The sequence below is a fragment of the Danaus plexippus genome (genome assembly GCF_018135715.1).
Source record: "Danaus plexippus chromosome 3 unlocalized genomic scaffold, MEX_DaPlex mxdp_30, whole genome shotgun sequence".
NCBI classification, from domain to species: domain Eukaryota; kingdom Metazoa; phylum Arthropoda; class Insecta; order Lepidoptera; family Nymphalidae; genus Danaus; species Danaus plexippus.
This window is the reverse complement of record NW_026869845.1, coordinates 1,583,877-1,598,858: the sequence shown is the minus strand read 5'-3', so window position 1 is coordinate 1,598,858 and position 14,982 is coordinate 1,583,877. Positions and strand designations below refer to the sequence as shown.

General features: G+C 33.2%; 1 protein-coding gene across 19 annotated transcripts; it reads right to left on the bottom strand.

The window, feature by feature from the left end:
• Window positions 1–42: 42 nt before the first annotated feature.
• Window positions 43–14,982, bottom strand: LOC116766305 (matrix metalloproteinase-14). Of its 19 annotated transcripts, none has more exons than XR_009753533.1 (13): window positions 14,675–14,982; window positions 7,010–7,163; window positions 5,536–5,640; window positions 5,257–5,425; window positions 4,683–4,758; window positions 4,424–4,501; window positions 4,017–4,317; window positions 3,706–3,909; window positions 3,322–3,578; window positions 3,001–3,154; window positions 1,603–1,790; window positions 567–667; window positions 357–380 (listed from the first exon to the last, which is right to left on the bottom strand). XR_009753533.1 is itself a non-coding variant. In XM_032656165.2 (12 exons), the coding sequence occupies exons 1-11, from the start codon at window positions 14,789–14,791 to the stop codon at window positions 1,103–1,105; spliced, it is 1,659 nt and encodes a 552-aa protein (XP_032512056.2). In that variant the 5' UTR covers window positions 14,792–14,982; the 3' UTR covers window positions 43–380; window positions 1,059–1,102. The 19 variants fall into 19 exon arrangements, 7 of the variants coding, with proteins under 7 accessions (XP_032512056.2, XP_061382909.1, XP_061382907.1 ...); XR_009753532.1 differs by having other exon boundaries at window positions 362–380; window positions 567–1,146; XR_009753534.1 differs by lacking the exon at window positions 357–380 and adding an exon at window positions 1,059–1,146 and having other exon boundaries at window positions 387–667.

Below are 14,982 nucleotides of genomic sequence, written 5' to 3'. Positions count from 1 at the left end.
ATCCCAACATATTTAAAATGGAAGTCAAATTAAACACATATATATATGTCATTAAATATTTTAATACCAAAATTTTCGCTTAGTTCAATATCACACTCGAACTTACATCATCTATTTATATTAAGTATAAAAACTATGACTTCCGATTAAATTATTGTTCACGCATCAGTATAAAAGGACGCATTCATAACAGAGCGTTCACTATACACAATATACCGAACGCGACATACACACTACACGATCACAGTGAAGACGGTGACGTTACGCCAGAGGCGATAGGAACAGCAGTGAGCTCGCTAGCAGCAACGTCAATACGGACGATTTAACGTTAAACGTCCCGCTGCCTGCGCCGCCCCCTCGTGCCTCAGAGCCCCCGGCATCTGTAAAGTACCAGGTCCATCGTTTAAACACCTATACAAATATAATGATCATCATGTGCTGTGCACTTCATGCCACAAACTTGTAAGAACACAATGGTGTGATGATGGATATGCATATTAGTTGCCGCGCTATCCTTCCGAGTCAAGGATTTCACGGTTAAGCGTAACAAATGAAAGATAACCTACGATGCGGGTGAGTGGTGACGCGGCGGAGGACGTTCATGCCCTCCTTATATGAGTCCCGAGTCAATACTAGAGTCTAGCTCCGCCTGACTGTACGTTGATCACTGAAAAATTAACTTGCCTTTAGCAAGAATTCTTTACTAAATTTCACCGAATCCCCTGTGCAACTACTAGATATTTGTACAGTATCATGCATTCTATCTACAAACATTGCATAATTTGTAAACCAATTTCTATCAATTAAATTCCAAAATACATTTTATTTGAAACTACGACCAATAAATCACGTTAGACTATGATAATTCTAAGAGATGTATGTACAGGATGTACAAACACCTCAAAATGTTAGTTACACAAACATATGACCACTATATAACTATTCCGCAAACGTCATTAATGATAAACCAATTCAACATCACACGTATTATTGATTGATAAAATATTTGCATCGTGATAAAGAGACTGTGCAATTTTGAACATCATAAAACATCTTACGATGGTCCCTCGACGTTTATTTTACTGTTACGATGTTGAGGTATTTATATTTTTATGACGAACACACGAAGTAATGGCTTCGAAGTATCTAAAATGTTAATATTTCGTATCTTGAATTCTAACCCTCTTAAATTCTGCATATCATTTTTTGTTACCTCCTCTCTATAAGCTATATTTAGTAACTAAATGTTATTCTATGACGAAAAAATAAAAAAATCTAAACCTTTATTAAATTTTGCAAAAACTACAAATAACCCGATAAATTGTTAATAATGTAACATTATTTTAGCTCTTAAGATGTTTCACTCCTTCAAGATTGGACAATGGAATATTTTAATTAAATTTGTTTTTTAACTCTGAAGTTGTGAAACGATCACAAAAACAAGGAAAATCAACTAAGCATGCCGCTTCTGAGAACTCCAATGAGTTTTATTAGTAAACCTGTACCCAGCGTGCACCAACGCTAAGCTCAAGCTGATATCAAGGACAAGCGGAAAGCAAAATATAAAACTAGCATGCAAACGTGATATAAAACAAAACGTACAACAACGCGTGAGAAGCTCGCCGGTATTAAAATCACCGCTTATATAATCTCACTGGTATTCATATTCTCCTAATTAACTAATTTAGTCTTTGTTCTTTATTTTACTTTTGCTATGTACAAATGTTCAGGAACTCTCCGAGGCTATTTCCTGAACCAGAAGAACGATCTGGGAGCGGATGATTTTACACCTAGAAGACAAACACAAAACACACACTTCGTATGACTACCACCATGGTTTAACTTTTCGTGACTTGGTGATAACATTTAAGTGCCATTCTTATTTACGGTGTCAACAATGTCATCAAAACAAGTGAAGTTTTGTTAGATATTGTTATTCTTTTACAATTTTGCTGTTGATTTAGCCTCACCACATTAATAACAATATATTTCTTGTTTCTGACACGTTTACTATCTATTTGATTTTTTTTAAAACTGTGCTTGCTGTGATTATTACTTTGCGTGATTGCTTTTATCAATAATTATCTGTGTCTTGTGTTGTAGTATTGAAGACAAGTGGCTATATGGTGTAGACATATTTTTTTCAAACGTCTTTTTTATATAGAGCCAAAAATCTTCAATACGTTACATGTAGGTTCTGGGCGCCCAGAAGCTCTTCTTGGAATCCATCCACCGTCGACCACTGCATTAAGCAACGCTTAAAGCTTTTAGGATATGAAAGCATTATATTTATTAGATTTAGTATATAATTATTATTTAAAGTTAAAATAAAAAGGTTTATGGTTAAATCAGTTGAGGCATTAGTGTTTGGTATATAATATGTTAGTTGAATGACAAAAAATTGATTTAATATAATTAAGATACCAGCAGATCGGTTAAGTTAAAAGTTAGGTTAGCAATGATAATTGTTAGAAGAAATTGAAGCAATCGTTAGTAATTGTTAGCAATCACAAAATAAATATAAACAAAACACGACGCAGAAAAAGGAATACTAGAAGAATTAAACATTCAGTCTGCTCAGAAATCGATTAAAAGGTAAATAACATTTAGTCTAGATAGACTAATCTAATACAGTATTTTAACACAAATCTATTACAAAACATAGACATTCCAGATAAGACAATCATTACGAGAAATAATAAATAGAAAAGCTATTCCAGACATTACAAACAGTGGAGGACGGATGTCTTTCCTAAAGTACTGTAGGGTAACTCTTGGTCTAAAAAGTGAAAAAAATTAAAGCAATTTCATTTATACATATAGGACTGTTATTGTAAAAAAACAATTATTAAAGGAAGGTTATGATTTTTTTTATTCTTATAGCCTTAATCTTATATCTTCGGATTACAACTTGTGGACATACGATACTGATAAGATATTTAAAAAGAAATTATATCAGACCAAGTTTTGACTCAAGAGTTCCCAGGCGCCAGAACCTACCTGCATCGAAAGTGATGTCCCCCACTTCATCATCGTCATCGTGATCGTGGTGGATGTATTTGGCGTTACCTCCGACCGTGCCTTTCGGTGCGCTACTGCAGCCGAGCCACCAATAACCTGTTGACCTTGGGAATGCTGGGTTATCTGTGTCCACCTGAAAGGAATAAAATTAAATTAATCTAAGTTAGATAGATTGTAAAGAATATTTAAGATCGAGTATTTTCCCAAAACTGTTCGTGAAATATATTCAACTCATATTTAAGGAACTTATATTAAAGGAAAGAAAAATAGCAGCTTTTCACTGTCAGATTTAGTACTTACGCTGAACGTTCTGTCATTAAATCGCCAGTAGGATCCGCCTTTGAAGAAGTACGTGTAACCGTTCGTGTATTGCAGAGCCGCATCTATATTATCGGGAATTCCTTCCCAATTCGAGAGAGGTTTGGGATAGGTTGATTTCACGGGAGGACGCTGAGCAGGGTCGAACCTCCAGAATTTGGAGCCCTTATAGAAATATATTTTACCATTGCCAGACCAAACAAGTGCAGCGTCTAAGTTATCAGGGATACCAGTGAATCCTGGAACATAATTAAGAAATAGTAATTATAAAGTGCACATGAATTTTATTTTATAATTTTCCTATTATGTTATCTATTTATTAATATCAAAATAAATTTTAAAATATTGCAATTTAGGTCAACCCACCTTCACTAATTTCTTTCGGATACTGTCCGTCCATCTTCTGGCCATTATACCTCCAGTATTTAGAACCCTTGAAGAAATACGTTTTCCCGTTCTTGTATGTGAATGCAGCATCGATGTTACCGGTTAAACCAGGCCATGATCGGGAGATCAGACGAGGATATCCAGCTGCTACACCGTTCTCCGTTAGACGCCAGTAGTGTTCACCTGGAAAAAGAAACAAAATATTATTTTACATTATTTTGAAATATTTATAAAATAATAAATATTCATTATATATATTTGACAAAATACAAGTTTAGAAGCAGACTTACCTTTGAATACGAAGGTAGCGCCATCAGCGGAATTGAAAATGGTATCGATATTAGGATCGGCACACAACGCTGGATCTTCAGCAGAAGGCTGAGGGGTGGTTATACGAGGTGCAGATGGACTTGGGAAGGATCCACCGACATCCAGTTGAGTTTTGTGTCCATACAGAGCCTGGATTCCTTGTATATCATCTTGGTCTAACTGGAAGGCTTTGTTGTAGCCGCGATAGAATGGGGCCATGAGTGCAGTTCGCACATCGCTGTGCGACAACCCTAATGAGTGACCGAATTCATGAGCCGCGACCTGCAACAAAATATAGATTATATGAAAAATTCTTAGTAATAAAATAAAAAATTATGTCAATTTAGAATAACATATTTCTTTATTTAGAGGAGGAGAATAGTTTTACCTGGAAGAGATTGGTCCCACGCAGAGAATTTATAGACCACATCTCAGCGTCATCGAAATGAGCATCACCACCGTAAACCTATTTAAAAATTACATAAATGTTGAAATTTTAACAACGCTTCACAATAATAATAATTTTAATAACCATGCATCCGCAAAACTTTCTCTTTAACGAAGTGTTACATCCTATTTTTATTATAATAATTTGTTTGTGTTGCGGCTGGCATGGTAATAATCACATAAATTGCGTAATTACTCACAGGGAAGTAAGCGTGTGCGAGGGTGCCACCGGGACCGTCAAACGGATCGCCGTCACCATGCTCGCCTTTTTCAAACCTGAAAATATCTCAAGTATTAATATTGTCATATTCTGTCTTATCCAATTCTAAAATTCTCATATGAATAAGAGATATGGATAGATAAATATTCCTGCCTTCTAAAGCTTAGCTTAAAAATTTCTCACAACTTTTTGAAGCAGTGACTATTACATCCAATTCTGTTTCGAACAACAAATATAAACGGCATTGCACGAAACGATTACGATATTAATGCGAATGACGACTTCGTTTAGTTACGGGAAGCTGATCACCATTGTGACGAAACCATTCAACAGATTCAAACATTTATGTTACACAAAACTACGGACAATTATACAGATATTGTATAGAATAAACACGTGAAACTGTAGCAGTGGCAGCAACAAACTAATTCCTTAGATCAAATTATGTATAAAGAAAAAAAATACAACCACAGCAAAAGGTATATATAATCAATAAGTTATTTTTATACAATCAAATGTAGACGTAGATAATGAAAAGATACTGAGATTCTCACCTAATTTCGATATGAACTTGTCCGGATCTCTTTTGTGTAAATGTCAGGTCGGTATAATCGGACCACACTGAAAAAGCTTTCGCCAGCTCTGTATCAACTTCATCGCGGTTTAGTCGAGAGGGGTACTTCGATATTTTGTACGTCAGATTTTTTACACGCCATCTTGAACCTTATTTGTAAAAAAAATATTATATTGTTAATACATTTTTCATTGACATTAATATACAGTCAACAAAGTCCAAAGTTGACGGTCGGCAACTTGTTTGAGGGTTAACTTACCTTGCAGGGCGTACCTCTTGGACCTGCTTTCGCCGAAACCTACTTTATCTTTAACTCCACACCTTGGCAGTGACATTAAATTTTTTGTCTCTTCGTCAAGTTCACCTAAAAAAAAATATTTGTAAATGTAATGTTCAATGTTTAAAGTAAGCAGATGAATTCTTGTAAAAATTACTGTGATTGTAAACTATCTTTTTATTTTACACTGTTCCTGTTTAAAGAGTTTAAAACTTCAAAAAAGGCAGCGACAACCTTTAACAGCGAGTAACTATTCCACCCTTCAAAGGGAAAAATAGGTCAAATTAGCAGCAAGTAGGGTTTTATATTCAGACATAAATCTATTGTGTATAAAATTATAGTCACGATGATAAATCATACTTTAATCTAAAAAATACTTAGAACAATAGAAGAAAAGTATATAAAAAAGAGGTATTATTGTTTTTATTTCATATTTCTGTCTAATAACTTTTATACGGTACTTTAGTTTTCGATTATTATTATTTTATAGCCGTTTTAAAACAGAAAAAGATAAATATTAATATATTCATTTTAGCGATACGTTCCAATGGAAGAATTCCAAAAATTTTTATTTATTAGATAATTCTTTACGGTTTGACTAAACTGGCTCATTGACCACCAATGAATTATTTATTTACTTTACGTTTTTTGGTTACATAATATACGCGAATGTGAACACAAATAAATTGGTTGCGATGTCAAATCACGTACGATATAAAGATTCAAGTGCGTTCCTCATAATAGTATTGTATTCGTACAGTTGGCTACCAACAGTGATTGCAGTTAGTAATTACATTATCAATGTCATGTTTACCGCTCATGACAATGCAAATAAAATAACTTGCTGTTACGAGGACGAAAATAGATGACTGAAGTTAAGTATAAAGTAATTACATATTTCTAAGACAAAAGCCAGCATTAAAAAATAAGTAACTGTTCGTTTCCAATAACAAAGATTCTTGTGTACCACCACATTTGTCGTTAAATTCGTACAAATCGGCGTCCTCAATCACAATGAAGTTACACCTTCATAGGTTTTCACCAACATTCAAAGCCGTTTTTCAATCAGAAATCTAGGAGAAGACGTAATATTCAGAGGGATTTTTATTTTTTAATGATTATTTAATTCGTATGTTCAAGGTTTGATTAACAAGGTCACGGCTCGGATATGGGTTGCTATTACAACAATTACGTGAAACATACAATTCAACGAACGCACCGTCACGCATACAAATTATACATTATAGTTATAAACTGAACACTACTGGATAAACTGAAAGGCATGCCTTTATACAGGCACTTATCCCATCATTAAAAAAACATCAGAAAACTCTGTTATTGAATTATCGGAATAAATAAAATCTTAAATTTTATAATAGAGTTGTATAATAATAAAATGAAATCTTAATATGAGCACGACTCTCGTTTCAATAAGCAAATATTGTTGAAAACATACCTGTCGTGTTCAATCCGGCGAAGCTTTGAAACTCTGCTATAGCTTTCTTCCAGGAGCTTTCATCCATAATGTGACCACTGGATGGATTTCTTACAGACGGACTTAAGTATCCATATTGTGCGAGGTACATCTGAAAGTTCATCTCATAATCAGACTGCCGTATCCAATAGGATATGGACCTTTGTCGAAGATTGTTAATAGAAAATGAATGAAGCGATTTGTTAAGCTGATCTGTGTATACCTATAACACCTTCACCCTGCCTATTTGATTTTCGGTCTTTAATACCTGTTACTTTTCTGGCTCCTAATGTTAATGTTATAACGTGAAGGAAATTCGATACACGTAACCAACAAAATCTCGATATATTTAGTGTATAACTTAAACCGTATGAATCAGTATGCACATTTTCCTTAATAAATCAAAGTATAGAAAACCACAAATTGAGACGGTGAATAACCACACGATTAGCGCTAATACTACATATATGTAATTGACATACAAATTATTGTTTCTTTTAATTTTATTATTAAAAAATGTTTTTTTAATATGTGTATAAAACATAGTAAGAAAATAAATTATCGCTATTAGAACATTAAATACCAAGGGGAATAGGCAAGAAATCTTCCGACAGGTGAAACAATAGAATGACAATCTCAGATAATGCATCACGCTACCGAGCGGCTTAGATTATTATTTATCATTCACAGATTAACCTATAAAACGTCACTTATAGCTATTTTAAAATCATGTTTTAGTAAGCCTTTCATAGATTTAATTTAATGGTACGAAATAAATTCGTTTATATTTCCATTAAATAAAAAATTTATTATTAAATTAATTATAGAACGGTGGTTATAAGAAATAAATAGTTTAATTTACGTATTAATTACATCTTTTTTTATCTGACACAATCTTGTCGACGTGGACAAGGTTACCATTGTTTATAAGCTCCATTGATAAGAATATTGTAGGTACAAAAAATATAAGACACCAAAAATATTTTCGAACTAACTTAACAACAAATTAATCGAGTTCCTTTATATAGGAAGCTAATGAATCAGTCTTAATGAAATTGAAATGTTCCCAAAGTTAGATTTGAGTTAGAGTTCATGATTGTACGAGGATTTCGCCTGATTTTTTTTTCTACTCAGTGATATTTTGTTTTCAGTTGGAAAAAATACAAGCATATGTTACATACAAGGACATTCGTTAAGTTCAACCCAGGTAGGGTTAGGTTAGGTAGGTAGGTAGGCTAAAATCTAAGGACGAAATAAAAATACTTATTTATTACTAAGTTTGTTTTTTCCGAGAGTTCACCACGCTAATAAAAAGGGTGGCAATAAGTTATTTTGTTATGGCCGTCCTTGGTTGCGCGTGCGCCGCATATTATGTGAGCATTCCTTCTTGCAAACACATTGTCTTAGGTGAACCAACTCTAAGATGGAACCTTTTCTATAGTCTTTTGAAATAAAGATAGAACGTAAAATATGTCATGTAAAAAAGAAGAGGCAGATTATTTTTATTCTATAAACATCTATACCACCCTTTCAACCACTCGTGTTTATTAATAAGTGTAGTATTAATTTTTGTATATTTTTTTTTTTTTGGTAACAGATATAAAAAACAAAAGTTGAGTTTTGACCGTTATTAAATATGATTAAGTCATATCGACATTGGTATATCTTTTATTGATTTGAAATAATAAATGATTTTCAAAGGCAAAACTGTAATCAGTCAAAGGCGTTTGGGGACACATCGAAAAAATTAAAAATAAACTTCATCTGCTAATTAAATTTACTTAATAAACAATGTAGAACAATATCATTTGCGCTATGTCACTGACTCGTATTAAAACCATGGTTAGTGACTCTTATTTGGGCGTCTTTGGATGCAGGGGCGTTGACACTTGCATTGTTCATACAACTCGTACCAAACTAAACTTGAATAACTGTCGGTGGACGTATGACAAGATTTTATTTTGTAACAGTACATTAAAAATAACTGTAATGTTATCAGATGTAAACATTTCACATATAAGACACCGAGTTCCGGCACTTCATTAGTTTAATCACAAACGTTGGACACAGATAATTATTATTTGTAATGGTCTTTTTTTAACATAGTGCTCACTAAACTCGCAGAAATATTGATTCCTCGGAAATACCTTTAATATTAGGATCGAGTTATTTATTACAACAACAACTAAGAGTTTTAAAAATGAACAAATAATGAAAGAGTTTTTGGAAAGGATAATTAGTACCCCAAAACCTATTGACACCGATGAATTTTGTAAAGGTGTATGTCAAGGCGGAGTAAAATTTGGCTCGTGTTACGAGGTCAATATGTCCTGCGTAACGGTCGGAGGCTGAGAATATCGGTTCGCTAAATGAATCAAGATTTCTTAATTTAAAACTAACTTTCTCTCCATTACATCGCAACGTTAACATTTCAATTTTTAAAGAGAATGAGAATATAAAAAGCTACATATAAATAATGCGAAGTGAAGTTAAGTTGTCGCTTGTTTAAACTTTTTCTTAACATGCAAATGTTTTAGAAGGTAAATCTTGTTTACAAAAGCCTTTAACATGGCTTATGCAAATTCCAAGTTTGAGGACAAGCAACGGCGAGCGATATGTTAAATAGTTGTATTGAAAATCACATGGGATGTTCTTTTTAAATCAAGAGACAGACACCAAAATAAACAAAGTTAAATTTAAGTTTAAAACTGGTTTCACAGCATTCTTAGATTACATGCGTCATGGAATAGAATTTTTAATATCTTTATTGCTTTATGCTGTAATTATATAGTCATTTTGTTGTAATTTCTATTTTAGTTTAGATGAATATCTTGATATTTAAGCTCTTCATACGTATATTCATACCCATACAAACATAACTACTCCTCATCCATCTTACTGTTACAAAACGAGTTTGTAATACAGAGTTCTCTGACTAGAAAGTTACAATATGCTAATGAAATTTAATTCGGTTAGACTTAGGAATTGTAGTTTAGTTTGGGATGTAACACTTTTGATAGAATAAAAGATCTACTGATTTTGTTTACAACTAAATGATTAGGTTAATGGAAGATATAATCGTCGCTTCCGATACAGTCCTGCTACTTTTGTTTGCGAAGTGCGTTGCGTTGAATCACGTCGTGTTAATCATGCGTTTCCTCGCACCTTCCCACTTCACATATTTATTTTTTTTCATGGCCAACGCTATGCAAATGCATGTGAGTAAAGAAAAAATATTATATCCTACGGTTGCTGTGTAAATGTAAAAATACAGTGATATGTACAGCACCTTTTGCAAACATTGAGTTACACGCAAATTTATAAAGAAAATGTTTTTTTTTTTAATCGCGTTTAAATATGTACAATGTAGGTAAATAATATGAGATATTGATTTATATTCTGTGTTTATACAATGTTATGCAATTTATGTTACAATAGACACATGCATAAATAGTAGAATGATTACCGACAAGACTATTACAGCATGCGGGCTAAAACTACTTTTTTATTATATTCTTGATTTTGTTTTGTCAATATTGTATATTTTGTTCTTTTCAAAACTTATATCAATATTGTATATTTTGTTATTTTCACTCACAATTTTTATAAATAATGTCAAAACACGGAAAGCTATAGTTAAAAACTATTCAAGAAGTTGTTAGAAATAAGTGTAACAAGCTAAAATAGATCGACCTTAGTTTTCACCAAGAATTATGAGTGGTAGGTATTTAAAAAACAATTCTAGTTGAAAATGGAAAGGCACTCCCAATTCTTAAATCATTTGTCATTGCCGACGCGCCATCGTCCTGATATCTATTTTTGTTCGGACTCCCGTATAAGGAATGTTATACATGAGATGACACACAGAGACCCAGGAAGTCTGCATCTGTCTCAGACACCACCGATATGCTTTAAGAAGCATAGCAACACGTGCAGCCGAACTACTTCCTTAAACTACGATTCATGTTGAATTATAATGTGAATTAGATTCATAGCGATGAATTCATGTGTCTTACAGAAATTCTAATGCCTAAATAAGCATAACGATTTGAAACAAACAAACAAAGCATAAATAAAATAAATTATTATAGAAAATGCGCTTTATTCAAGGGTTGCGTTGCGTATAAGCTACACGTGTTAAGAGCTAAGACGTAGAAACTAAACGTGCGGATGTCATATCTACGACGCGAGCTCGTGGATTTTATAATATTCGTGTTATAATTGGAGCATTCGAATGATCCAGATTAACTTAGAATTTATTAACAATATTTTACGCATACAACACAAGTCGCTCAACGTTTTATGATCAGTCAGTAAATATCCACGTGAACATTATAAATTAATTTAAAATTTTATTCCAACACACTGTCATTTAATGCTCCTCATGTAAAATAGTTTTAGACCTCATTTTACATGTATATCTACTATTTTGTTAGCTATACAAGTTATATATCATTAAGTATATAACATATCATTTAGAACTTTGACAATAGATGTTTTTGAGAGATTTGGGTTATGTATATTTAAAATTATTATTTTCTATTCAAATATCTAGAATTTTCCGACGATATCTCCACCAGTCGACTACCACGATTTTTGCATTTCTTTTTGTTCGAAATGTAAAGTAGGTAAAATATTCAATTCGATACAATAACACCGACATGCTCAGCTATCCGCGCATGCAAGTAATTGAACGCGTAATTAGTAACAATTATAAGACGATTGACAAAACATTAAAAGAGATCCTCTCGCGTGTATGCTGTCATTTTCTGTGGAGAAGATTTTTTTCTCAATTCAAACGCCCTTTGTCCACCAGCATAGATTTTGTCACGTGGATACCTTGCAGCATTGTTGCTTTTAATAATTGACCCGACAGTCATCTGACGCATACACGTGCAATAAATTATTATGTATTTTTTTTTAATAATAGGCAATGTATATCTACTGATTCATTGAGATCATTAAAAACAGCATAGTCTTTAGAATGCTTGTCCGAGTACTGTTTTTTATTTGTGAAACATATACATAAGTTTATCTAGTTGCAAATTGTGCTGCAAAAACACAAATTACGATAAATGACAAAAGGCAAGAGTAATGACAGTCAGACGAACAATGAGATACATCAGCACAGTGCGGCCGTGGCGTGCGATCTGAAGGTCGATGGTGCTTCCTGCGCGCGTGACGAGAATGCACACTGTCACCACAAACCGATATATATTAATATGCCGATAATAAGCAATCTGCCGATCCAAACCGCAGAAAGAAGCTTGAGTCATTTCGTCTGCCGCATGTCTCGCTAAAAGCAATACCGCTCTTACTATACAAAATTTTGTTTCGCTTTAGAATTCAGGTAACCCGGTTGTATACACTATTGTCCGCTAATCTAGGTAAACGGAGCTTCTATGCTCAGAATAGCTGAAACTAAAATTTTCCTAGGCATAACCGATTTACAGCTCTATAAATATAAATACGCACAAACAATGTATCATTACTATCTTAGGCGCAAATCTCTAAGCACCAATTTCTAAGAACAAAAGTCGTGACTAGATTTAAGAACTTCTTTGTCGGTGAAGCAGTCAAATAACATTTTCCGGACACATATCTTTCACAGTGTCTCGGAGATTACGAGATATCAAAACTGACAGCCAGGCGCATAATAAAACGCAGCGTTATGTATGCGCAGCACATAAAGCTGGTTGTGCTTTAGAAATTGCAAAATAATAATGGACGTTAGAATGATTTATCGGCAATATCAAGGAGGCCTCGTCCTTTACGCATTCCACTCATAAAAATTGCGCGAGGCATTCATACGCCATGCAATCCCAGGGTTCATTGTTCTAAACAGCGTAGGAAATTTTACGAGAGATGTCCGCTGGATGGAACATGTTTCGAATTTTTATATCGTATTAATCTGTGTTGTATGATGATAACAAAGAATGCCAGTTCCCTGAGCTTTCTGCCAGGCCATTGTTTCTGAGTTCGATTATTTGTACGGGAGAATGACCCCTTATTTAAGGGCATCATATTCATAACAGTACCTATTGAAAATGACAGGAAATACCTGTGGTGAAGACAATCACGTGACTTCACAGTGCATTGACCCATAAAATATTAACCTCAAATAACGAGATTGAAATAAATGCGCAGCGCTTCAACCATTGGTATCCTAGATACGACTTTCGTAGTTCAATACATTCGACTGAACTAAATAAATAGAAGCGAATTGAATAGCTATATATGCACCAATAAATATTAATTGTATCGCACTTTGATATAGACATCATAAACAAGATTGAAAAACTAACGAGATTATAGCTGAGAAGTGGTATTTACATATACGCTAATGAGATATGTTTGAAGGAAAATGAACCTTATAAATACTACCCATATCTGCTTAAGATAAAGATTGTATTCGTTATATAAACACACGGGTCATAGTTTCAACAAAACTACGGTTAAAAGTTAATATTAATTCACTTACAATATTTGTAAGTAAATTTAGTTATTATTTTTATAATTTTATACATAAACTCCATACGAATAATTATAAAGGGTTTACCAGAGCGTATATTTTACCTTGACATGGTAACAAACGTTCAGCCAGATTAACATCAAAATCAAGACTAAAATCCCGTAATCAAAGCAATTATACTGTGGTCTTTTTTTAGTCAACGACGATGATCCTTATCTATTGCGATATTCTATCAAAGTCAAGATGTACATTAAATTATGATAATTTTGATATTTTACGTAATTTGTAACCAAAGGTATCCGCGCTCTATGACCTAGAACTTGCCATGTAAGATGTGAGTCATACGATTGACTGTGTTTCTTAGAAACGGTAGAGTTTATTGCCACTTCCTTCTGCGCCCTACAATTTTTTTTATGTTATTATTGAGTCATTACAATATTATCGTATATTGTATATGTTTTGACAATAACGATATAAGCAAATTATTTATATTGGAACTGACCATCAAACTCGCTAGTTTTATTATTAATTATATTAATTTAAGGTGAATTCATCGAATTCATAGCGATTTTTGTAATACGAATTCTTACGTGTCGTCTATCAAGTAGTCTATGAAATGGCCGTCACTAATGACCAATAAGATGTGCAAACATATCTATGGTGAGTCATGTGTTACGAATCAGATTTTAAAAGGAAGTCGATGTGTGTATAGTAAAGTCAAGTGGGACATTCTAAAACTATAGGTACTATACTCGATATGAATGAATGTTACTATCAAGTGGGTATACTACAGAATATTTTTATATTACTAAAGGTGAGTAAGATTTTGAGAAATATGAGTCATTCTGCTCGGTTCACAGCGAGATCATTTCCGATTTAAATTTAATCGATTAATTGATGATGTTGAATGGATATTTACTTAACGGAACTTCAAACTATTAGTCATTTAATATACAAGGATACTTTACGCAGTATGGAATAAAATGGCTTAGTTACAACAGATAATTGCTTCCGTTTTATATAGTAAAGTTGAATGATAATGTTTAGCAGAACCCTAACGTGACAGGTGTATTTATAAGAAACATTTTTTTATGAGAATGTATGAAATTGCCTAGATAGAGGAAGAGATAGGTGCAAAGATATAGCTAATATGGCGATAAGCAAATTCAACTTACCATTGCCTTGTTAGTTTCTCCAAAAGCTGGTGCTGCGCTGGTCTTTGTCAGGAACAACAGCATCACGACCGTCGCCCACACTATTCTTAAACTACTTCTTAAGCTTACGAACTCCATTTTTCTATATACGATATGTTTTTTTAAAAATTACTATAATGCTGCTATAATTATATTATAAACAATATTCTCGTTCTAATAAAGGCGATATGTCATTTTTTTTATAATAAAATATCTCTTAACCGATGCGGTTACAAATATTTCTATAAAAACTTTGATTTATCTTCGATATGTTGAGGTGATATGTTGGT

Bases quoted from the DNA above. Each gene is read 5' to 3' on its own strand.
- LOC116766305 (XM_061526923.1), bottom strand. From the start codon at position 14,791: ATGGAGTTCGTAAGCTTAAGAAGTAGTTTAAGAATAGTGTGGGCGACG. The intron at 5,426-5,535 runs GTAAGTTAACCC...TTTACAAATAAG, and splicing joins CAAGAGGTACGCCCTGCAAG to GTTCAAGATGGCGTGTAAAA. The intron at 4,502-4,682 runs GTGAGTAATTAC...ATTTTTAAATAG, and splicing joins TCGCACACGCTTACTTCCCT to GTTTACGGTGGTGATGCTCA.